We start from the raw sequence: 26,589 nt of genomic DNA on the forward strand, positions 1-26,589 counted from the left end.
TTTGGAGGCGTCTGTGAATTTTTGCCCCTTCATCCAGAAGAGCATTTGTGAGGTCAGACCCTGATGTTGTGGGAGAGGCCGGGGTTATAATCTCTGTTCTAGTTCATCCCAATGGTGTTGGATGGGGTTGAGGTCTGGATTCTGTGCGGCTGGTCAGGTTCTTTAACTAAACTCTCCCAACCATGTCTGTATGGACCTTGTGCACTAGGCATAATCATGGGGAAAAGAAAAGGGCCTCGTCCAAACTGTTCCCACAAAGCTGGAAGCCATAATTGTCCAAAATGTCTTGTGCTGAATTAAGATTTCCCTTCTCTACAACTAAGGGGCCTCTGAAAAAACCGCATCATAGCTTTATTCCTCATCTATGGCAGATAGAGAAGTGTGACCCGCCAATGCACAAAACACGTTTTTTCCAGAGTCCAGTAGTGGCGGCTTTACACCATTCCATCTGACGCTCTGTGTATGTGTATTATGTGTATGGTGTGGTAGATCGCTCACTCAGCTGCACAGGTAACACAGGAACGCTGTTGCTTTAAATTTCTCAGTGGTTTATTAATGCAGGCATAAACCACTGTAAAGTCCATAAAAAAGAGGCCTTTCTTGGCAAAAAGGGTAAACAAAAGAAAACAGCACAGTCCAGAGGCTTGTGGGAATCCATTAGGACAGGGTTAACAGAACACCCACGGTTCAGGTTAGCACAACAAGCAGCTCTTTAGTCTGGAGTTAGCCTCTCCAGATACACTGAGCTCCTAATGCCTCAGCAGACCTTGTATTTAAACCCCAGATTACACCCTGAGGTGGAGATATGGTGAATGACCTCCCACCCTTCACAATGGTCATTCACAAAAACCACTCCCTATTAAAATGGAGGTTTAACCCCTCTCAGCAAATAACATGCTGGAGCAAACTTCATGTCACGGGGTTACCGTGACAGAGAGGTTCCAGAGAACTGCATAGTTCACACACACTGGCCCGAAGTTCCTCTCCAGTTTATTAACTTACTGCTTTTTGCCAGCAGTGCGGGAGTTAATCTGGGTTTCTGTGTTTTCCTGAGATTCTGGTCTCCCAGCTGATTTGGGTTAACTACTCTTCCCTTCTATATAGACAGAGCTCTGACTTCCTGGAGTGTCAGTGATCAGTTCTTCTGCCTGACTTGGAGAGTGAAGGAGGAGTGTTGTGTATAGGAGCTTGGAGGTTTACTTAGCTATCGTGGTTGCTGTTTTGCTGCGTGTATTCCTGCTTTCTCTCCTTTTTGGTTTTCCCTCCTTAACTCCCTTGTGTTTCCTCTGTGGCTGAGTGAGCATTTTGTGTGACTGCTATTTCTGTTTACACTGTCTGTATTTCTCTGTCTTGTCACAGTATCATAATTTTGTAGTGTCTTCCTCCCTGAGGGGAGAGGGGGTCACCGTCAGAGCCTGCGCAGGAGTTAAGGAGACGCTGGAGGCTAAGGCCTCCTCACCATCAGAGGTACCCCTGAGATAAGCAAAAGTCAGGGCCCCCCTAGTGTGGCAGGGAAAGTGCGGGTCCCAACACGCAGCCATTTCCCGGTTTCACCATTTACGGCGTGACACTTCATAGTTTCAATTCACGGAAGCTAATAGCCTCGGTGAAACATATCTTCCCTCTATCACTTTACCAGTGACTTTGTCACAATGTAGAGACCTGCAAGTCTGGAGGAGAAGCCGCCAGGGTTGCCTGCCTCTTGGACTCGTCATCCTACTCACATCATCTCTCGCCGGCTTTTTAAAGTATGTTTGCTCTTGAGCTACTGTAGTTCGGGCAGCATGAATCAATGTCAGTTTCACTTTAAACTGGTTGTCCACTAATTAAAGGGATTGTCTACTCAATATTTTTATATAAAAACTCGACCTATGGGGGTCATAAAAACAAAAAAAGAGCAAATACTCACCTACCAAATAACCGCTGATCCTCCGACTCCGCTCCCTGTGTCCCCCTCCGATCTTCTCCCTTATTTTTTTAGCAGGGGTATGGGGCCTCATGTGACAACTGCAGCCTATCAGCTGTCACCTTTACTGCAGCCTTCATGAGGAAGCACAGAGACTGGAGGGGAACACAGGCAGCATTGCAGAGGAGCGATGGGAGACTCATAGGTGAGTATTAGAGATGAGCAAACTCGAACTGTAAGTTTTGGGGTTCGTACTGGATACTAGGTGCTGAACTCGGAACACGGATTTCTCACGAAATTCTGGTTTAGTGTTCAGAGTTCCGGGAGAACAGAGATACTTCTATGGGGTTCAGGTAGAGTTCTGGTATCCGAACCAAACTTTGGACTAAAGTTCATGCGAACCTGAACGTCTACTAGTGAGTATCTGGTAAATTTTGCCCCCCCCATTGGCCCATTTTTAATATAAAAAATCTAGTGGACAACCCCTTTAAAAGGCGACCCTTACTGTCCTCAATTAAAGGATCATTCCTGAAGTAAAAGATTATGAAGTCTTGTAAAAGAGCTGTAAACTGAGCTCCTTTCCCTGTATTCTGCGGCCATGGAAATCTGCGACTTGTATGATATATGGGAGGGGAGTGCATTATATAAACACTATACAGCAGCTCACTATCGAGGAGACGCTATCCCATGTCTGAGGGCTCCTTTCTGGACATACGTTGCAGGAAAAAGCTAGAGGTTGATGGTGATGATACAGAATTGTCCTGTCCCATATGCTGGAGCAAATCTCACAGCACCAACCTGACTCATCCCAAAAGCCGAACTCACTGCAGTTACCAAGGGAACCATCAGGATAAGTGATGTGGAGGGTGGGGAGTGCCTCCGAGGGTAATGGAGGGCTGAGAGTAGGGAGTTTTTGCTTTATGGTGGGTTTTTCATAGACATGGCGTAGGGTCAGGTGTAGATCTGTTTTGCAGGACTTTGCTCTGCCCCGTTCTTGGCACATGAGAGGGCACCTTCTCCTCACCCCTCACGTTCTCCTGTCTCTCCGCGGTCCTCTCCCTGCCTCTCCTCACTCTCCCTCTCCCCTGTGTTCTGCTTTCCACTTTCCCCGTCTCCCACGCCTGGTCTTCCTCCTGTTTCTCTTACGTGTCTGAGTGGGAGATTCCTTGTCACACGTGGCCTGGGAGTGGGAGACTGAAAGAGCTTCCCCAAGATCCAGCTCATCATTCTAACACTCTGTCCTATACAGCTTACACTTTAATAACCCGGCCGAGCCAGCTGTGGCTTCTGATTACTAAACAGCCGGATCCATTGTTACATATAGGCCGATCTCCACCGCTAATATTAGAAAATGTTCAGGAACACGCAACCTGCCGGACACACAGCGCTGCAAACTTTATTCCATATACCCATTATCAGTTTTAAAGGGAACCTGTCATGATGAAAATGGTATTTGATCTGCAGGAGGAGCTGATCAGATTGATAGACATTTTTCTGAGAAAAGTTTCAGTATAACTTGTATTTTATTCATTGATATCCCTAGTGTTCGTACACATAGGAGTCCAGAGGGCGGGCCTACTAGTGATTGGCTGTTAATCACTAGTAGGACCGCCCACTGGACCCTTACATAAAAACAGCAGGATTTCAGTAAATAATGTAAGTTATGCTGAATCTTTTCCAGCAAACCAATATATTATTCTGTTCAGCTTTTCCTTCTCTACACCGGGCTGTCCACAGATCAAACGACATGTACAACTTGACCCATTCCCTTTAACCACTTTATGACTTTTTTTTAGTTTGACCAGGTTTTCCTTTTCTGTTCTTATTAGCGTATAATGACGCTATGATTTATTAGCGGGTTATGCATCTAACCCTGTTGGCGGCTCCCTATTTTTTTGGTAGGTACTAACCACTGCATGCCAGGTAACCCCTACAAGACCTGCCATTTTGGCATCTAACCATCACTATTTGGCTTTTGTCGTATTCCTTACGTTTCCTCATTTTTCCAGCTTCCAACACATCAAGAACTGACCACTCACTCGCTGCCTAATGTATCTCATCCTTGACAGGTGCCATTGTCCGGAGTAAACTCAACGGATCAGCATATAGGCAAAAGGACAGTTACTTTTTTTCCATACTGGGTTATTGTACAAAGCCTGAAGTAAAGTCTACACTTCTCACAAGAGCTATCTCTTGGTGGTTAGCAAGGAATCCTGGGTGATTTCAGCTCTTGGTGTTGAAGAAATGTGAAGATTCCACAAGGTCAGGTAGTTGTAAAGCCCCAGTTGGGAAGTTCTACATGTGCCTAAATAGGTCTGGTAACCCCTCTTGATGAGTAGCGTTTACCTTACCATGTACTTCTTCATTCTGAGCACCGCAGCCTCCGTTCTAGCCCGGACCCTCTGTCTAGGTTTCAATATGGCAAGTTTTTACAATTCTGTCTGGAAGACTAATATTCTCTTGGAGCCACCCAGTTCTCGCAGCCTTGTGTAACACAAAAGACCTCTCTAAGCTTTGATGAAGGGGGTAATTCTGGTGCAAAGAATTGAAGAATATCAGGAGCACTTCATATTTTTGGAGAGGGCTCCTTTTTTTTGTAATTGGTAAAAGAGAGAAAAATACTATTATTATTTATTTATATAGCTCCATTGATTCCATGGTGCTGTACATGAGAAATATCAGGATTTCAATAGAATACAATGTCTACATTCACTCCCCGCAAGAAGAGATTTGATAATATCGAAGAATTGAAACACAATTCTTCTGTAGCAAAGATAGTTTGTATCACAACATTTATGGGGAACCTTCCTATGCCTTTATCAAGGGGCTTTCCTACCAGCCCACCCACACAGCCAGTGTCAGGGATCCCCTGTGTGCCGCATCTTCTGCCCCCTCAGCTCGGCTCGCTCCCACACTTCTGTGACTCCTCTTCACTTCCTGAGTGATGCTGCTTTTTCTTTCTCCCTGCATTAAATACTTTCTATTCTCCAGTCGCCTTTGCTTCTTACTTAGGCTATGTGCCCACGTTGCGGACCTGAAGCATATTTTTTACGCTTCTCCCTGGCGGGAAAATCGCATGCGGATATTACATGCGGTTTTCCCGCCAGGTAGAAGCGTTTGTGAGGCGTCTTTGCATGCATTTCCGCATGCGGATTATCAAGCACTTCTCCAAGCATCACTTGGAAAAGTGCTTGACAACTTGTTCAGAATGGTAAAAAATAAAAAAATAAACTTTATACTCACCTTCTGATGCATTCTCTGCCCCGTCCGGAGGCTTGAGCGGCTCACGCTGTTGTGTGCAGGACCTGCGGTGACGTCATTGAGTCATGTGGTGGGTCACATGACTCAATGACGTGGCAGGTCCTTCAGACAACAGCGCGACGGAGGGAAAACATCATAAGATAAGTATAAACTTTATTTTATTCTTTTTTTTACAGGTTCTTTGGTACCCAGGTCTGGAGGAGAGTCTCCTCTCCTCCAGACTTGGGTACCATCCGCACATTGATTCCGCAGCGCTTCCGCAAAATTAATGAACATGCTGCGGATTTTTGACTGCAGCATATACGCTGCGGAAAAATCCGCAGCATGGGCATTGACATTGCGGAATGCCATTGGGGACCATGGGGTGCGGATATACATGCGTTTTACAAGCGTTTACGCTGCGGAAATTCCGCAGCATATACGCTTGAAAAACGCTACGTGGGCACACAGCCTTATACTTCTCATTTTTTACTTCCATCACTTTTTCACTGCTTCTCTTGTGTTTTTTTTTTTTTTGCTCATTGCTTTAACAGCTCAACTAAATATAGAGTGTATTAAAACGATATATGTAGTATATATACAGTGGGGAAAATAAGTATTTGATACACTGCCGATTTTGCAAGTTTTCCCACCTTCAAAGAATGAAGGGGTCTGTAGTTTTTATCGTAGGCACACTTCACCTGTGAGAGACAGAATCTAATAAAGAAAAACCAGAAAATCACATTGTAGGATTTTGAAATAATTAAATTGCATTTTATTGCATGAAATACGTATTTGATCACCTATCAACCAGCAAGAATTCCGGCTCTCACAGACCTGTTAGCTTTTCTTTAAGAAGCCCTCCTACTCTGCACTCATTACCTGTATTAATTGCACCTGTTTGAACTCTTTACCTGTATAAAAGACACCTGTCTACACACTCAATCACACTCCAACCTCCCCACCATAGCCAAGACCAAAGAGCTGTCTAAGGACACCAGGTACAAAATTGTAGACCTGCACAAGGATGGGATAGGCTACAAAACAACAGGCAAGCAGCTTGGTGAGAAGGCAACAACTGTTGGCACAATTATTAGAAAATGGAAGAAACACAAGATGACTGTCAATCTTCCTCGGTCTGGGGCTCCATGCAAAATCTCGCCTCGTTGGGTAAGGATTATTCTGAGACAGGTCAGGAATCAGCCCAGAACTACATTATTGGAGGACCTGATCAATGACTTGAAGAAAGCTGGGACCACAGTCTCATTCATTACCATTAGTAACACACTACGCCGTCATGAATTAAAATCCTGCTGGACACGCAAGGTCCCCCTGCTCACGCCAGCACATGTCCAGGCCCATTTGAAGTTTGCTAATGACCATCCGGATGATCCAGAGGAGGCATAGGAGAAGGTCATGTGGTCTGATTAGACCGAAATAGAACTTTTTGGTATCAACTCCACTCGCCGTGTTTGGAGGAAGAAGAAGGGTGAGTACAACCCCAAGAAAATCGTCCCAACCATGAAGCATGGTGGAGGAAACATCTTGCTTTGGGGGTGCTTTTCTACAAGGGGGGCAGGACGACTGCACCGTATTGAAACGAAGATGGATGGGGTCATGTAGTGCTAGAATTTAGCCAACTAATTCCTTCCCTCAGTAAGAGCATTGAAGATGGGTTGTGGCTGGTTCTTCCAGCATGACAATGACCCGAAGCACACTGCCAGGACTTCTAAGCAGTGGCTCCATAAGAAGCATTTCAAGGTCCTGGAGTGGCCTAGCCAGTCTCCAGACCTGAACCCAATAGAAAATCTTTGGAGGGAGCTGAAACTCAATGTTGCCCAACGACAGCCCCGAAACCTGAAAGATCTGGAGATCTGTATGGAGGAATGGGCCAAAATCCCTGCTGCAGTGTGTGCAAACCTGATGAAGAACTACAGGAAACATAATGACCTCTGTAATTGCAAACAAAGGTTTCTGCACCAAATATTAAGTTCTGTTTTCCTATAGTATCAAATACTTATTTCATGCCATAAAATGCAAATTAATTATGTAAAAATCATACAATGTGATTTTCTCGATTTTCTTATTAGATTCTGTCTCTCACAGGTGAAGTGCACCTACGATAAAAATTACAGACCTCTCCATTCTTTGTAGGAGGCAAAACTTACAAAATCAGCAGAGTATCTAAGGCTAAGTGCCCACATTGCGAAACTGAAGCATATTTTTTACGCTTTTCCCTCGCGGGAAAATCGCATGTGGATTTTACATGCGGTTTTCCCGCCAGGTAGAAGCGTTTGTGAGGCGTCTTTGCAGCGTCTTTGCATGCATTTCCGAATGCGGGTTATCAAGCACTTCTCCAAGTGATTTAAGCATCACTTGGAAAAGTGCTTGACAACTTGTTCACACTATATAAATCCATGCAACCGGCATATATAGTGTGACCAAGTAATACTTAAAAAAAAAAAAAAAGAATCAGAATGGTAAAAAATAAAAAAATAAAGTTTATACTCGCCTTCTGATGCATTCTCTGCCCCGTCCGGAGTCTTGAGCGGCTCACGCTATTGTGTGCAGGACCTGCGGTGAAGTCATTGAGTCATGTGATGGGTCACATAACTCAATGACGTGGCAGGTCCTTCACACAACAGCGCGACGGAGGGAAAATATCGGAAGATAAGTATAAACTTTATTTTATTCTTTTTTTTACAGGTTCTTTGGTACGCAGGTCTGGATGAGAGTCTCCTCTTCTCCAGACTTGGGTACCATCTGCACATTGATTCCGCTGCGCTTCCGCAAAATTAATGAACATGCTGCGGATTTTTGACCGCAGCATATACGCTGCGGAAAAATCCGCAGCATGGGCATTGACATTGCGGAATGCCATTGGGGACCATGGGGTGCGGATATACATGCGTTTTACAAGCGTTTACGCTGCGGAAATTCCGCAGCATATGCGCTTGTAATACGCAACGTGGGCACGCAGCCTAATACTTATTTTCTCAACTGTAGTTGTTATACACTGTGTGCAGAATTATTAGACAATTTTTATATTGTTGATTCAATTTATTATTGAACAACTCCAATGCTGTTGGTCAATCAAAAAGGTTAATAAACCTGAATATTTAAGAAAGTAAAAGTGAGATTATGTATTTCTTAGGAGAATATCGATGTGTGCAGAATTATTGGGTAACTAACTATTCGTGTCCATAATTATTATGTAACTAAATGAAAAATGTAAATTTTCCATCTCAAATGTTTATTTTCATCTATTAAAGTGAGAATAATAACCAAACAACTCAAAATGTACAAAAACGTATTTCAAACATTTCCAAAAAAACTATCAGTGACCAATATAGTAATATAGTCGCTCTTCTTTTCAATAAGTCATAAGCTCCATCCTTGAAGTCTGTCAGTTTCTTAATCTGTTGACAGGCCAACAGCTCGAAATACCGTGTCTTCAAATTGAGATTCTGATTTGGCTATTATCCTAAGTCATATTGCACGACTCGTTAAAGGGTCAATTGTGACTTGTAGGATCGCTGCTTCCAATAGGTGGCGCTATAGAGTTCAAGCCCTCTTTTTCTCTGAAGAGGCAATTTGCATATCTGTTGACTATCAACTTTTTGGGAAGCACCAACCACAGTCCCCCCCCCACACTGATAGGAGAGCTGACTGTTTCCTTTTCTATAATTTTTTTTATGTTAAAGAAGGGCCACAAGTTCTCAAAAGGGTTTAGGTTGGGTGAGGAAGGGGCCTTGTCATTATTATTTCATTATTAAGGCCTTTACTGACAGCCGAACAGTAGAGATTTCAATGCTGTGATTGAGGATTGTCCTGCAGAAAAATAATGGTTTTCTTGAAAGATGCAAACTTTTTGTTGTATCACCTCTTGAAGAAAGTGTCTAAAAATTGGCAGTAGGTTTCGGAGTGGATTTTGAGTAAATTTTCAACCCTAAAGGTCCAACTAGCTCATCTTTAATAATACCAGCCCATAGCGGTACCCAACCCATCTACCTTGAAGTGGAGGTCTGGGCCAGTTACTGATACAGCCATAGGCCCATGCATCTGGTCCGTCAAAAGTTGGTCTCATCTCATCAATCCATAAAACCTTTGAAAAATCTGTCTTCAGATATTTCTTGGCCCAGTCTTGACGTTTCACCTTCTGTGTCTTGTACAGTGGTGGTCGGGCTCAGCCTTCCTCGCCTCAGCCGTGTCTCTGAGCACTGAACACCTTGTACTTCTGTGTCTTGTTCAGTGGTGGTCGGGCTTAGCCTTCCTCACCTCGGCTGTGTCTCTGAGCACTGAACACCTTGTACTTCTGTGTCTTGCTCAGTAGTGGTTGGGTTTCAGCCTACCTTACCTTGAGCGTGTCTCTGAGCTCTGAACACCCTGTACTTCTGTGTCTTGTTCAGTGGTGGTTGGGTTTCAGCCTACCTTACCTTGAGCGTGTCTCTGAGCTCTGAACACCCTGTACTTCTGTGTCTTGTTCAGTGGTGGTTGGGTTTCAGCCTACCTTACCTTGAGCGTGTCTCTGAGCTCTGAACACCCTGTACTTCTGTGTCTTGTTCAGTGGTGGTTGGGTTTCAGCCAACCTTACCTTTAGCGTGTCTCTGAGCTCTGAACACCCTGTACTTCTGTGTCTTGTTCAGTGGTGGTTGGGTTTCAGCCTACCTTACCTTGAGTGTGTCTCTGAGCTCTGAACACCTTGTACTTCTGTGTCTTGCTCCGTGGTGGTTGGGTTTCAGCCTACCTTACCTTGAGCGTGTCTCTGAGCTCTGAACACCCTGTACTTCTGTGTCTTGTTCAGTGGTGGTTGGGTTTCAGCCTACCTTACCTTGAGCGTGTCTCTGAGCTCTGAACACCCTGTACTTCTGTGTCTTGTTCAGTGGTGGTTGGGTTTCAGCCTACCTTACCTTGAGCGTGTCTCTGAGCTCTGAACACCCTGTACTTCTGTGTCTTGTTCAGTGGTGGTTGGGTTTCAGCCTACCTTACCTTGAGCGTGTCTCTGAGCTCTGAACACCCTGTACTTCTGTGTCTTGTTCAGTGGTGGTTGGGTTTCAGCCTACCTTACCTTGGCCGTGTCTCTGAGTACTGAACACATTGTACTTCTAGGCTTCTAGGGAGGTTGTAGTTATGGAATATGACAGCACTGGAGGATAATGGCTTCTTGGTCGCCTCACATTTGATTCTTCTGAAATCTTTTTTCTCAACACTTTTTTTGTGACCCAGCTGACTAATTGGTTCTGTGATCACGTGCCAATATCTTAGTCATTTCATCCTCGGTAAGACTTCTAACAATTTTTGACTTTCCAGAGTGCCTGAAGAAAACAAGCTGCCTAATAATTCTGCACATCTTGATTAAGGCTGCACAATCCCTCATTACACAAATGCACATCACCTAATTTGCTTCACACATCTCATGTCCACATACACATAATATATAACTTGTAGCCGAGTCCTGGAGCAATGCTATTCTATGTGCTTTACTGTAATAACCAGAGAAAGTCCTACCTATGTGGTTATTTGCTGCACTCCTTTTAAAGAACATTTACAGAAATTTCTTGCTTATGTTTTAGACAATTTCTGTTGAAATCAATGGGCTGTAGGTGAAATGCATGGTGCTGAGGGCCTTGGAGCTCTTTCATTTACTCTGGCTTAAAGATGAGGGTCCCAAATGGGAAAGCTCTCCTCTATGTATGAATAGTTGTAGTACGCCTTGTGTAGACCACTTTTCTCAACTATTAATGGTAATACAGAGTCTGCAGCTCTGACCTGGCATACAATTACTTAACCTTTGTAAGGTAAGTAGATCTCTAAACAATTAATGATATTTTGAACAGTGTGGCAACGAGGGGTAGGTGACTGCCTAGTGTGAAACCCTGCAACAGGCATGTGCAGATGTAAAGTGGTTCTGTACGTGGTCAACAAGCAGCTCTAAATAGGGCTTCAAGAGACAAGCTTTGCACTATCTACTCCATATAAAAAAGGGAACAGTGGAATTCCCCCATTTAACCCTTGTCCAGGAAAGTGAACTTGCGCAGGGGCCCTGGGTTGAGTCCACGGAGTAGTTGCTGACCAGTGGAACAGGCTGGCAGGAATTTTAAGGTATCTGTAGCACCCCGAGGGCTCGGCTGCTACAGGGGTATTGCACCTCATCCAGAGGTGTGATATTCCACTCCCGGGTAAGGATGGAGTGTGGACCATAACTCGTTTAGCTGCATGCACCACACACACCCCATTTCCGAGGGACAGCTCAACGGTGCTCCCACTAGACAGAAGTGCAGGCACGACAGCATCTGTTCCTGGCTGGAGTGGGGAGGGGGAGGAAAACCCAGTGGTGTAGGAGCAGATAGGGGTGGGTTTCTGGGCATAGGTAGGAGCCCATTGGTTGCTAGTCACCTGGGCTCGGGTGTCAGAAGGAGGTATATAAGGTGGGCACCATCTTAGGACAGGAGTCAGTTCAGTCAGGAGGAGCTCAGCCAGAGAGGGCTGACAGGGAGCTGTGGCTCAGTCTGGGCCCAGCTCCAGAGGCAGGCCTAGAGTGGAGGCCAGAAACAGCAGAAAGAGAGAGGAGAAGGAACGGAAAGGAAAGGAGAAAGGAAGCAAGGAACACAGAGAAAGGCCCAGAGACACGAGGACAGAAGGAACCCCATATGCCCAGGAGATACAGGGTGAAGGGTTGGCAGAACAGGGTACCGGAACCCAAATTGGTGGAGGCAACAGATTCCTCAGCCAAAGACCGGAGGTTGTTACCACATCTTGGTGCGACCCCTTACTACATCCACCAGGAAGGCATACCATATAGGGTCAGGGACGCAGAGATCAGCATGCCCAGAGAAGGCCCGAGGGAGCTGGACAAAGGTGGGTCACTGGTGGGGACGGCCAGAGAAAGGAAAGGAAGGGAGCCCTGTGCCACGCTCTGGAATTGCCTGGGAGTTGGTCGAGTCCCTTGCCTGGTGAACGCAGCACGGCTCAGGCGGTCCCTCATGTGCACAAGTGACCAGAATAACAACCGTGAGTAAAGCTTTGGAAACTGCAATTACAAGTCTCTGTGTTTCATCGCCGCACCAGCACCATCAGTACTGGGACACTCACACCATCACTCCCATCATCCACATTAGCTGCCCTGAGGCAATACTTCTTCCGTGGGGAGTTATCCCATACTCGGCTGCGCAAACAACATCTGCCTCAGCGGTCGGCAGCGCAGCGGCGGTCCCCACTGACCGCAATCCACGGGTGGCGTAGTCGGACAATTACAATACCAATAGACTGCCACTGGTTTGACCGCCCTGGGCACGGACCGGGTCACCGCCACATTGAGACTACAACCCCCAGCGATCCGGCTCCGGGTATCCCCCTGCACAGCACAGGCCCAGGGGGCGCGTCAACTTTGGCGTAGTCGGCAGGATCATTACCAACCCGCCACAAGCGGGTATTGCGTGCCTGAAGAAAACTGCACATGTACCTTAAAAAGAAGTCTCCCGCCATTTCCAGAAGTTTCCCGCTGTCCGGAGCCGATTCCCGCCATCCGGAGCCGATTCCCGCCATCAGACGCCATTTTGGACCGTTTCCCGCCATCTTCATCCGTTTTTCCCGCCCTGGCAGAGCGGACGCCATTATGTGCGCACCAAAGGACAGCAGGAAGCCACCTCCCATCGTGGGCCAGGTCCCGAGTGGCGCCAAAGAGGGAGCCCGCCCCCACCAGCCATGAATGCAGCAATGAAGATGTCCATCAACGTGGGGGGGCTGCCCCTGAACGTAATTGTCAGCAGATGCCCCCAAGACCAACCCCCATGGGGGCGGATAGGAAAGAAAACTGAGGGGCTGGGTGCGGCCTGGATCAGTCTGGACCTGCTGCACCCGGAAATGGAGGAAGCGTCCAGCAGTGCCAACACCTTGGTCCGGAGCCTGCTGCAGGCCGCACCGCCATACAGCCTGGTGGAGATCCTGGTGCAGCTCCCCAGAGACCCGGAGCGTGCACAGGCTGCGCTGGAGGACTTGGACCGGAGGATGGTCCGGGCGCAGCAGAATGCGCTGGCCGAGTGGAGAAGAGAGATGGCCCGGCAGGCTGGAACCCGCCAGCAGGAGGCGCCACCCGCAACCTGGAGCACGCCTGCCTTTGAGGATGGTGCAGGAGGAACGAAGGCCGGAGACGACGCCGCGGAGGGAGCCGCGAGGACTGAGGCAGGTAATGGGGACGTCACCACCCCGAGCCCAGCAGCTGTAAGCCTGCCCCAGCCTCCCGTCGCAGAGCCCGAAGCCCTACTCACCACACCCGTTGCCGCGCCCCCACTGCTCTCAACTAGGCCTCAAGCGGCAGGAGCCGCGGTCACGCCCCGTTCCGCGCCACGCCCCTCGACCCCGGGCGCGGCAAAAGAGGAAGTACCACCGGCCTGGTCGCAAGGCTTGGTGAACCCGGGCGCCGCTGCCCCTCCAGCGCCCTCTTCCTCAACAGTGCCATCCCCAGGCCCAACCGGAAATTCCCCGGCCTGGTCGCAAGGCCGAGTGCCCCCGGGCGCTGCTCCCCGACCGAGGCCTGTGGTGCCACCCCTGGGCGCTGACCTCTTTGCGCAACATACCAGCCCGGACGGGCTGCCGTTCGTGTGGCCACCGGAGTACGTCAACCCCCGTTTCCGGAGAGAACAACCCCTGCGTGAGCCTCTGATCCCGGCTCCGGAGCCCGCCAAAATCGCTCCGCTCCCGCTGGAGGACACTCAATTTGCATGGGATCCCACCGGTGAGAATCTCATGGGGTTCACCCAGGAGACCCGGGTGGACGCAGCCCGGCGTGAGGGGAGCTGCCATCAACAGCTGGAGGTATTTGAGAGGGAACGGCGGGAGAGGCGGATCCGAGAGGAACAGCTGCAGGCCGGGAGCGCGGAGCAGAAGCGCAGGGCCAGACAAGACCCCCGAGCCGCCCGCGGTCCCCGAGTCAACGGGACCGTAATAAAGTTCCAGCTGGAGCATGGCTGGGGCTTTATCCGAGACCATAGAACCACCGGCGACGTCTTTGTCACCCGCAGGGACGTAGAGAGCCACCTGCCGGAGGGACACCACGGACGCGATCTCTACCCGGGTGATGTGGTCACCTTCACCCGGCACAAGGGTGCAAAGGGACCGTACGCCCTCCACGTTCACCGGCTCACGGAGGAGGAACTGCAGTACCGCCCAGACACTGAGTACACTGAGGGTCCGGGCGGACCAGAAGATTACCCGGAAGAGCAAGGAGCATCAGGAGGACACCGTTACCAGTGAACGGTAAAGTGGAACTGTATATAGTTACCCGTCAGGGTACAAGAACTGTTGTGAAACTGTTGACTGCGTGAACGTTACCTGTGTGCCCCTAATCCCTAACCAGGCTGAGGACTGTGAGCAGCCATTCCCTTATCCCCACTGGCCGAGGACTGAGAGCGGCCACCCCTGTAAATAGTTGCGCTTCCTAAAGCGCCCCCTACTGGTTTTATACGAAGACTGCAACGTCTACCTCGGAATTAAATGGACTGTTGCACCTTTACCTGGTCGCAAGTTGCACAGCGGCCAGAGCTCAAGAATGTTTTACTTGAAAATGTTTTATATTGAAAAGTTTTATATGCTGCTAGAATAATAATGAAAATGTTTCATGTGATGTTTTATATGCTAAAAGAGTTCCGGTAGTTTTGACCATAGCTAGTAACAGAAGAATGTTAAAGAAAAGAAAAAGAGTACCAGTAACGTTAAAAAGAAAAGAGTACCTCCCATAAAGGGATGAGTTGTGGTTAATGTCTTATATGCGAATGCATTCTAAAAATTTGTATGTTTTAAATTGTTTTATTCTTTTCCAACCCGAGGACGTGCTGTGATTTACCAGGGGGGAATGTAGCACCCCGAGGGCTCGGCTGCTACAGGGGTATTGCACCTCATCCAGAGGTGTGATATTCCACTCCCGGGTAAGGATGGAGTGTGGACCAGGACTTGTTTAGCTGCATGCACCACACACACCCCATTTCCGAGGGACAGCTCAATGGTGCTCCCACTAGACAGAAGTGCAGGCACGACAGCATCTGTTCCTGGCTGGAGTGGGGAGGGGGAGGAAAACCCAGTGGTGTAGGAGCAGATAGGGGTGGGTTTCTGGGCATAGGTAGGAGCCCATTGGTTGCTAGTCACCTGGGCTCGGGTGTCAGAAGGAGGTATATAAGGTGGGCACCATCTTAGGACAGGAGTCAGTTCAGTCAGGAGGAGCTCAGCCAGAGAGGGCTGACAGGGAGCTGTGGCTCAGTCTGGGCCCAGCTCCAGAGGCAGGCCTAGAGTGGAGGCCAGAAACAGCAGAAAGAGAGAGGAGAAGGAACGGAAAGGAAAGGAGAAAGGAAGCAAGGAACACAGAGAAAGGCCCAGAGACACGAAGACAGAAGGAACCCCATATGCCCAGGAGATACAGGGTGAAGGGTTGACAGAACAGGGTACCGGAACCCAAATTGGTGGAGGCAACAGATTCCTCAGCCAAAGACCAGAGGTTGTTACCACATCTTGGTGCGACCCCTCACTACATCCACCAGGAAGGCATACCATATAGGGTTAGGGACGCAGAGATCAGCGTGCCCAGAGAAGGCCCGAGGGAGCTGGACAAAGGTGGGTCACTGGTGGGGACGGCCAGAGAAAGGAAAGGAAGGGAGCCCTGTGCCACGCTCTGGAATTGCCTGGGAGTTGGTCGAGTCCCTTGCCTGGTGAACGCAGCACGGCTCAGGCAGTCCCTCATGTGCACAAGTGACCAGAATAACAACCGTGAGTAAAGCTTTGGAAACTGCAATTACAAGTCTCTGTGTTTCATCGCCGCACCAGCACCATCAGTACTGGGACACTCACACCATCACTCCCATCATCCACATTAGCTGCCCTGAGGCAATACTTCTTCCGTGGGGAGTTATCCCATACTCGGCTGCGCAAACAACATCTACCTCAGCGGTCGGCAGCGCAGCGGCGGTCCCCACTGACCGCAATCCACGGGTGGCGTAGTCGGACAATTACAATACCAATAGACTGCCACTGGTTTGACCGCCCTGGGCACGGACCGGGTCACCGCCACATTGAGACTACAACCCCCAGCGATCCGGCTCCGGGTATCCCCCTGCACAGCACAGGCCCAGGGGGCGCGTCATATCCATATCTCCTGACCTACCTAAGGGAGAAAATCATCAAGCGGGAGAATAGTTGGTAAATGAGCCAAGGTCTGAGACAGGAACGATCTCTTGGCCACAGGAGCGTGAACATGGGTGTTAACCTGGTAAAGCAGGACTTATAACTGGCAATGGGAGACAGGAACTCAGGGGTTTATATAGTGAGCAGCCCCGACTAAGGCTTACAGAAGGATGTAACAACAACCAAATCAGGAATAACCCCCATGTCCCCAATTTGGACATCAGAACAAGTACCAGGGAATTAAATAGCACTATTGTGTTTTCACCCCGCATCTCACACAACAAAGGTGCACATCCACATGGATGTTACAGGAGGTCATCTGTTTGACATTGTAAAGGACTGTTGCCATGCAGAATTGTAGTCTGCTAAAGCCACCAGTTACCCAGTAGAAAAACTTTGTCCAATCATCTCATCCGAATGATGAAACATACTGTGTGACGGTGCAGACAACATCAGACCAAGAGTGGTGGGATCCGGAGCAGAAAAGGTCTGGAGAGTGGTTAGTATAAAACTGGATGGTCTGAGGTTTCTATTTTGGAATTAGGTCTGGGATCTGATGTGTTCTGAATTAATTTAGGGGTTGAAATGTTTTCTGTATGTTCTAATTATTCCCCCTGCTTTTATCTGTATGGATGTATAGGATTTGGGTACATCGGTCAAAATGTTAGTTATAGTTTTCTTTTGGATATAGGTATTAATGAAAGTCATTTTTTTTATTATTATTTTTTAGATATCATTCCAAAATTTGCAATATTAGAAGTAATACAGGACAACCGTACAATGTGGTGGAGAAGGGGGATGCATTTTAACAAATATGCCCAGGGCTCCTATATACCTCACTTTGGGTTGGGATGATATATATATTATGACTGATAAACTGTAATTCACTTGTTGCAAGACTGATCTCCTGGAACATGGCGATCCAAAGGCTCCGAAGAGTAACAGAGCAAAATGTAGGCTAGGGCTATGGTGTTGACTGACTCCTGCAGCTGCACACGATGGCTTCGCTGTAGGATGGTTTGTAGATGGATGTGACACCATGCTTTGGCTACAACAGGGTAAGATGGCGAGAGGATTTGAGGTCCTCTAGCTCTGTATGACAGATACATCATAATTACATTTGTATTGTCCGCCTATTTTAAACCAACATCTGCAAAATGTATTAATCTCTTCATGATGTCTTTTTTCATACAGGGTAGAGATCTTCTATCTGGTAAAACTCCCAAGGGAGGAGAAATAACAGGTAAATCTGTATGTGAAAAAAACCTTGATGGGATCGGGAGAACATACAAACTCCTTGCAGATATTGTCCTTGGTGGGATTTGAACCCAGGACCCCAGCGCTGCAAAGCAACAGTGCTAACCACTGAGCCCCCCCAAAAAGCAGAGTGGAGCACTTCTGTACATTTTAGGGGTGTTCTCAAGCGTAACCAGTCTTTACATGGTATGAAAATGTTAATTTTAAATGAAGATGTCACTCTTTAAATTAAAGGCTATGGGCAACCTTGGTACAAATGATTTTTACACATACAGTGGGGAAAAAAGTATTTATCCAGCCACCAATTGTGCAAGTTCTCCCACTTATAAAAGATGAGGTCGGCCTGTAATTGACATCATAGGTCGACCTCAACTATGAGAGACAAAATGAGAAAACAAATCCTGAAAATCACATTGTCTGATTTGGAAAGAAATTTTTTTTAAATTTTGGTGGAAAATAAGTACCGTATATTCCGGCGTATAAGACGACTTTTGAAGACTGAAAAATCTTCTGTCTAGTCTGGGGTCGTCTTATACGCCGGTAATGCTTTTGAACTTTCAGAAATTGACATGCGGGGATACTCTGGGGGTGTTAATAAGCTGCCGTGGCCGTATCCCTGCCATGTCGGAGTTAATATAAGGTGGAGGGAGTTAAAATACGGCGGCGGTAGGTCCAGACAGTCAGCGCTTCTGTGCTGAAACTGACACATCGCTGCGTATTCCCAGCTCCGGACACAGCGCAGGGCTTCTGTGCCGACAGCTTTCACTTGTCACAGAAGCGCTGCGCTGTGTCCGGAGCTGGGAAGTTCCCATCGCTTCTGTGACAATATATGAAAAGCCGGCAATTCAGCAGCGGCATAAGCCGGCACCCGACAATTTAGAATAGAAAGAATAGAGCATCACACATAGATTAGATAGATAGAAACATGTCAGTCACATATATATGAAGTACAGTGACAGTATTGCTTACTGTACTTGTCATTTAGTGTAAAGGATTTATTAAAACAAATATTAGTGTTTTCATGCACCGTCTCTTTAAAAAAGCCGGCCGGCAATTCAGCATCTGTACCCGACAATTTATAACAGAAAGATAGAGCATCACACATAGATTAGATAGATAGAAACATGTCAGTCACATATATAAGAAGTACAGTGACAGTGCTGGTTACTGTACTTGTCATCTAGTGTTAAAATAACGGATTTATTTAAAAAAAAATTGGCGTGGGGTTCCCCTTAATTTTAGTCTCTAGCGGAGGTTAAGCAGACAGCTGGGGCAGATGTTTGAAGCCTGGGAAGGGGGTAATACCCACGGAGCTTCCCAGGCTACTAATATCAGCCCCCAGCTGAATACTTAGCCTTTACTAGCTATTAAAATGGGGGACCCCCCAAAAAAAATGACGTGGGGTCCCCCCTAATTTAATAGCTAGCAAAGGCTAGGCAGACAGCTGGGGGCTGATATTAATAGCCCAGGAAGGGAGCCATGAATATTGGCCCCCTCCCAGGCTAGAAACACCAGCCGTCAGCCGCCCCAGAAATGGCGCATCCATAGGATGCGCCAATTCTGGCACTTAGCCTCGCTCTTCCACGCTGCCCTGGTGCGGTGGCAGGGGGTAATAGGGCTGGGGTTGATGTCAGCTTATAATGCCAGCTGACATCAAGCCCAGGTTAGTAATGGAGAGGCGTCTATAAGACACCCCCATTACTAACCCCATAGTCAAAGTTAAAAAAAACACAAACACCCAGAATAAAGTCCTTTAATTGAAATAAACACACAATTCTTTATTGTTCTAAATTAAACCATACTTACCATCACGCCCATTCCAGCTGAAGCCAACGATCTCCTGCAATAAAAGTAAAATAATAAAGCAACCTCATCCTTACCTCTCCATGGTTCCCAGGACAGCTCCAGCTCTGCTACATCGAGATGACAGGCTGGACCGCAGCAGAACGCCGCCATCCAGCCTGTCATCCCGCAGACACTGAGAAGCGCAGGCATGCTTGCGCTCTGCAGTGTCTGGCTGTGACGGCATCCAGATGAGCCGACAATGAACTCCGCTCACCTCCTGGACGTCCGTCACTGACAGCGTGGGAAACTTCTACTGCGCATGCGGGGAGCAGGAGAATTTTCCCACGCTGTCAGTGACGTGCATGAGGTGAGCCGAGTTCATTGGACATGATCTCGGCTCATCTGGATGCCGTCACAGTCAGACACTGAGGAGCACAAGCATGCCTGCGCTTCTCAGTGTCTGCCGCATGGCAAGCTGAACGGCAGCGTTCTGCTGCGGTGCAGCCTGTCATGTGAATGTAGCAGAGCTGGACCGGTCCTGGGAACCATGGAGAGGTAAGGATGAGGTTGCTTTATTATTTTACTTTTATTGGAGGAGATCGTTGGCTTCAGCTGGAATGGGCGTGATGGTAAGTATGGTTTAATTTAGAACATTAAAAAATTGTGTCTTTATTTCAATTAAAGGACTTTATTCTGGGTGTTTGTGTTTTTTTTAATTACTTTACTAGAAATTCATGGCGGTTATGTCTAATATTGGCGTGACCCCATGAATTTCGGGCTTAGGGCCAGCTGATAATGCCAAGCTGGCCTTAACCCCTTTATTACCCAGTGAGCCACCGCACCAGGGCCCTGGATGAGTTGGGTACAGCGCCAGAAGATGGCGCTTCTATGAACGCGCCATTTTCCGGGGCGGCTGCGGACTGCAATTTGCAGCGGGGGGGGCCAGAAAGCTTGGGCCTCCCTGCGCTGCAGATTCCAGCCCCCAGCTGCCTAGTTGTACCTGGCTGGACACAAAAATAGGGCGAAGCCCCACGTCTTTTTTTTTTTAATTATTTCATGAAATAATTAAAAAAAAAAGGGCTTCCCTATATTGTTGTGTCCGGCCAGGTACAAATAGGCAGCTGGTGGTTGGGGGCAGCCCGTTCCTGCCTGCTGTACCTGGCTGGACACAAAAATATGGCGAAGCCCACGTCAACATTTTTGGGAAAAATTAATTACAAAATTAATAATAATTTAGGGACTGCATCTTTATTAACCCCTCAATTGTCATTTAGTGTTAAAATAAAGGATTTTTTAAAAAGAAAATTGGCGTGGGATCCACCATCATTATAGTCTCTAGCGGAGGTTAAGCAGACGGCTGGGGCAGATGTGTGAAGTCTGGGAAGGGGGTAATACCCACGGAGCTTCCCAGGCTACTAATATCAGCCCCCAGCTGAATACCTAGCCTTTACTAGCTATTAGAATGGGGGACCCCCCCAAAAAATGACGTGGGGTCCCCCCTATTTTAATATGTTTATGAGTGACAGTTTTCCTGCTATATACCTGCATGTCATAAGAATTTAAATTAAAAAAAGGACCATGTTAAATTCAAATCTGTTTTTTTTTTATTTTTACCGGTGTTTGGTATGCGTTGGAAAAGGGGTAGTCTTATACGGTGAATATATCCTAAACTCTATATTTTAACAGGAAAGTAGGGGGGTCGTCTTATACACCAGGTCGTCTTATACGCCGGAATATACGGTATTTGGTCAATTAGAAACAAGCAAGATTTCTGGCTCTCACAGACCTGTAACTTCTTCTTTAAGAGGCTCCTCTGTCCTCCACTCATTACCTGTAGTACTAGCACCTGTTTGAACTTGTTATCAGTATAAAAGACACCTGTCCGCAACCTCAAACAGTCACACTCCAAACTCCACTATGGTGAAGACCAAAGAGCTGTCGAAGAACCCTAGAAACAAAACTGTAGCCCTGCACCAGGCTGGGAAGACTGAATCTGCAATAGGAGAGCAGCTTGGTGTGAAGAAATCAACTGTGGGAGCAATAATTAGAAAATGGAAGACATAAAAGACCACTGATAATCTCCCTCGATCTGGGATTCCACACAAGATCTCACCCAGTGGGGTCAAAATGATCTCAAGAACGGTGAGCAAAAATCCCAGAACCACACGGGGGGACCTAGTCAATGACCTGCAGAGATTTATGACCAATGTTACACAGGCTACCATCAGTAACACACTACGCCGCCAGGGACTCAGATCCTGCAGTGCCAGACGTGTCCCCCTGCTTAAGCCAATACATGTCCGGGCCCATCTGAAGTTTGCTAGAGAGCATTTGGATGATCCAGAAGAGTATTGGGAGAATGTCATATGGTCACAGGAAACCAAAGTAGAACTGTTTGTTTGGTAGAAACACAACTCGTCATGTTTGAAGGAGAAAGAATGCTGAGTTGCATCCAAAGAACACCATACCTACTGTGAAGCATGGGGGTGGCAACATCATGCTTTGGGGCTGTTTCTCTGCCAAGGGACCAGGACGACTGATCCATGTACATGAAAGAATGAATGGGGCCATGTATTATGAGATTTTGAGTGCAAACCTCCTTCCATCAGCAAGGGCATTGAAGATGAAACATGGCTGGGTCTTTCAGCATGACAATGATCCCAAGCACACCGCCAGGGCAACGAAGGAGTGGCTTTGTAAGAAGCATTTTAAGGTCCTGGAGTGGCCTAGCCAGTCTCCAGATCTAAACCCTATAGAAAACCTTTGGAGGGAGTTGAAAGTCAGTGTTGCCCAGCGACAGCCCCGAAACATCACTGCTCTAGAGGAGATCTGCATGGAGGAATGGGCCAACATACCAGCAACAGTGTGTGCCAACCTTGTGAAGACTTACAGAAAATGTTTGACCTCTGTTATTGCCAACAAAGGATATATAACAAAGTACTGAGATGAACTTTTGTAATTGTCCAAATACTTATTTTCCACCAAAATTTGAAAAAAATGTCTTTCCAAATCAGACAATGTGATTTTCAGGATTTCTTTTCTCATTTTGTCTCTCATAGTTGAGGTCGACCTATGATGTCAATTACAGGCCTCTCTCATCTTTTTAAGTGGGGGAACTTGCACAATTGGTGGCTGACTAAATACTATTTTTTTCCCCACTGTATTAATGGTTACCTTTTTAGTTAATAAAATTAATAAGTTTCAGTCTGCAATCTTCATTCCTCCATTCATTTTAGAGAACCCTGATATACAGTTTGCACCTTGATCCAAGTTTCAGGTTTTACTCACGAGAGTGTCCGTCTCTGTAATATAGGCTGGATGTGAGATCTGAGTATATCCAGGGTGCTGCTGTCTTCAATAGCTTATATATCAGCACAGCTTCTATGCTGCAGTTATTTATTCTTAATGTGCTTTCCTTCTTATCTGTAGACTGTTTTCTCTGTCCTCCCTGAGACTAAAGATACTTTCCCCTCTGACCATTCTGAGTGCAACTCCCTCCCTGCTGTTATCCCTAAGGACTGCTTCAGAAATATAGTCCAAGCACGGACTTGCCGCGAGCCTCCTGACCCAAACCCAGGCATATAGGAGGCTGTGGAGTTTGGTTTGGGAGACTCTCGGACAGTCAATGCATTGCAGACCGAGTTTCATATACTTCTGTGGGAGCCCTAACACTAAGAGAGGAGGAAGGACAGAGCGAGAGAGTGCTCTCGTAGATTTGTAACATTTTTGCACAGAACTTATCTAGATAAAGGACTTACAGAAGCAACATTAAAGTGGTGGAATATTTTAAGGAAAGCTATTAAGAAAATTTCTTAATTTTTCATTTAGGAAGCAAATGAAGAATAATAAAAAATTAATATGCCAAGTTGCCCAAAGCCTTTAAGATGAACAATCATGCCCAGGACATTTCCCTCACATAGTGCTATCAATGGGGCCAGAGAACTGGAATCAGAAAGGAGTCTGTAATATATGGCAAGCAACTATTCTGTCTCCAAATTTTTGGGGGATCTGGTGTTTGTCTATGATCTGATGCTAAGACGAAATTTTTTCTTAAAGCACTTTTTTCTAATCAGTCTACAAAGGTCCCACTCCCCCTGCGAACACTGGATACCACAGATATCAATTCCTTCTGTACCTGCAGCCTTCAGGTTCCTTCCCTTCTATCCCATCCTCTGAAGACAAATCTCGAGGTACGTTATCTCCTCAGTACCTAAATAAGACTCCATCAAAAAGTTATCTTCAGCATTCATAGAGCCCATACTTCTTATAGACTTACTGCCTATATTTATCTACTAGCCTGGGTTACCAGTAATCTTGCTTATAGATGGATGGATGGATGGATATGGAGCTCAAAATATTTGATGGGATGGAAAAAGCGGGATACCAGACCTCCATACCTGATCCACTTCATTAAGAAAGTACTAGACAAGACATGGAATTGTAGGTGAAGTTTTGCATCCACGTTCCGAAGAAAGTTGTTGCGCGTCGGTCCCAGAATAAAGCGGTGATGGAGCAGTTATGTTCAGGACAATTGGAGGGTCTTGAAGGGACAAAACATTCCAGGCTTTAATAACGCCCACCGGTGTGCCGACCCATTAATCTCTTGTACGCCTGCCATAATATTAATTGAATTTCCTGAAAAAATGCAGGGATGGCAAAAAAAAGTGTAATATCCCCACTACACTATGTCTCTCCCCTCCAAGGTAACATTATTAACCCTTCTCTACTTCTGTACTACATTTAAAATGACTAGATAGCACAATTTTGGGTTGCATTGTTAAGTCCCCCCCTCTTGAATGCCCAAACCACCTCCACTAAAAGATGCCCATATACCTTAGATAGCTGTCGGCCGTATAGTCCTTCAGCTGACCGCAATCTCTTTTGACATACATGAATACCCGGTTCGGCTGAGAGTCCATGCGTTCTCTATGGGGAGAGAGGATTGAGCGGCTGCCAGACACCTCAAACTGTCCAATCTTTTTCTCCCCTGAGATAATCAGGCATGCACTGGTTTACCCACCAAACTTGGCAGGTTTGTCCAAGTGTAATACTAATGCGTATGGGAACCTCAAAGGGGTTGTCCGGCCTTAGGGCACAAGTCTTCAGTCACTTGCAAACTAGTCGTGCGCAGCCTCGCTCAATACAAGTGAATTGAGCAAGGCCAGACATGTCTAGTTGGAATGTAGCCAGAAGTATGCAGTTCGCATATTTTCAGTCACATGATCGCCCGGTCCTGGCGTCTGCAATGGAGATTAGTACCCCAAGGCCGGACAACCCCTTTGATGGCTGAATCGGCAATAACTCCATCCAAGCTCCAATCACTGGAGGTGGAGTTATGGAAACAGCCAAGAGAAGCTAAACTACGCTGTTTCCATAACTGAATCGGAGTTATAGAAATACTCAGTATTGTACTGTTATGGTGTCTATTGGCGTTATGGACATGGAGTAGCATGGCCGCTCTCGGTTGTTTCCTTAGCTCCACCTCAAGTAGTCAGAGCCTGGATGGAGTTATAGCACATGTGACAGCTTATAGCGCGAAAGACTGAGTATAATAATAAAAATTACCACCCCAGTTCATCATTTGCTTATTTTGTTTTTATTTATTTATTTTTTTAGTCATTTTACTTTTTTTGTCTAGTAGAATCGGTTTGACGTTTATTGCGCCAAATTCATCAAAATGGCGCACGCAGCTCATAAATTTTGTAAAAAGTCAAATATTGTCTATTTCCTGTCACTAATAATTTTAGCGACTTTTCAAAATGTCGTAAAAAGAGGAGACCTAGGATCTAGGTGCAGAAAATCACTGCGTTGGGGGATCCACAGTAGAGTTGCGCAAAATTTTGCAATTTTTTTCAAAAGTCGCAATTGTTGGATCAACCGAAAACATCTGAAATCGCCAGACTCTGCACACAAAGCAAAAGAAAAAAAAACAAAATAGGCGATCACATATGAAATAGACTTCAAAAAAGGCGCAAATAGAATAATGAATTGGGTGCAAACAAAAAAAATTCACAAAACTAAACAAAAAACAGGCGCAAAAGCGATGATGAATCTGGGCCTACATGTTCAGAAAAGGCTGCTTAAACAGCCTTGACCTGACAGATTCTTTTTTAAAGGGCTGACTGTGTAATTCACCGACATGGTCGAGTCGACCACAGCAGCAGCCGCTCTCACAGAATTCAGGAGTGAAGGTCTCGTGGAGTGATCCCCCTCCAGTGGTAGCCATATGAGCTATAGGAGACAACCCATTTCATGAGGTCATGATAATAATATTTATATTCTCTGTTCCAGGTAACTTTGATGCTGATGAATTTGCATCGCACTTCAGCTTGGGGAGACCGGTGGCCACCACTCAGTTTACGGCCCAGAATTCCCAACAAAAGGATACCGTGTCCTTCTGAAAAGTGCAGGTCGCCCTGTAACACCCGACCGCTCACGTCACCCTGCAAAGCTATGTCATTATGTAGTCAGATCAATGTACTTGCATTGTGCCGCAGCAGAAAAGATTACTGTTCTTGGTCACGGAGTAATTTTATTCTGGTCTATTCATTTACAGCAGATCGTCGCTAATAAAATGAAAAAATGAAATGTCCTCAGTCTTCTTATAGTTGTGTTTTTTTATTAAACTTAGACTTAAAAATCGGATATTCACATCACTGCTATGTTATGGCATACAGCTATGATGTGACATAACATTCTGAATGGTGGGGGTCTGACATCTGTGATCCACATGGGTCCACATGAGACACTGACTGTTGTGGAGGCTGAACCAATGGCTGAAATTAATTCTGCTCAATATTAATATTAACATATTAATTTTAATTATTTTATATTAATATTGACCAGAATTAAGTAAACTGATACCCTACTAATATATATAGTATCAGCTCCCCTAAATACAGTATCAGCCTCCCTATATACAGAATGAGACCCCACACAGCCCCCTTTATACAGTATGAGCCCCCCACATAGCCCACTATATACAGTGTGAGACTCCCTCATAGCCTCTCTATATACAGCGTGAAACCCAACATTGTCATATATATATATATATATATATATACAGTGAGACCCCCACATAGCCTGTCTATATGCAATATGAGTCCTCACATAGCCCCCTTAATACAGTATGAGCCCTCACACGCAGTAGCTCCATAAATAGTGTGAGACCCCCACATATACTACTATACACAGTGAGACCCCCACAAAGCCTCCTATATACAGTGTGAGAC

The 26,589-nt window shown here is 46.5% G+C and overlaps 1 protein-coding gene across 6 annotated transcripts in view; it reads left to right on the plus strand.

The window, feature by feature from the left end:
• The window catches only part of PEBP4 (phosphatidylethanolamine binding protein 4), a 110,756-nt gene extending 84,807 nt beyond the window's left edge, over positions 1 to 25,949 (plus strand). For 5 of the 6 annotated variants that reach the window (XM_073654025.1, XM_073654021.1, XM_073654024.1 and 2 more), the window contains one exon: positions 25,649 to 25,949. In XM_073654025.1, coding sequence (XP_073510126.1) covers positions 25,649 to 25,927 — 279 coding nt within the window. In that variant the 3' untranslated portion in view covers positions 25,928 to 25,949. Of the gene's footprint in view, positions 1 to 17,509; positions 17,559 to 23,430; positions 23,548 to 25,648 lie in introns of all 6 variants that reach the window. The other variant, XM_073654026.1, reaches the window with a different exon arrangement.
• Positions 25,950 to 26,589: the final 640 nt, after the last annotated feature.

Source organism: Phyllobates terribilis, unplaced genomic scaffold (assembly GCF_046119375.1).
Source record: "Phyllobates terribilis strain yellow unplaced genomic scaffold, ASM4611937v1 Scaffold_11__3_contigs__length_659146591, whole genome shotgun sequence".
NCBI lineage: Eukaryota > Metazoa > Chordata > Amphibia > Anura > Dendrobatidae > Phyllobates > Phyllobates terribilis.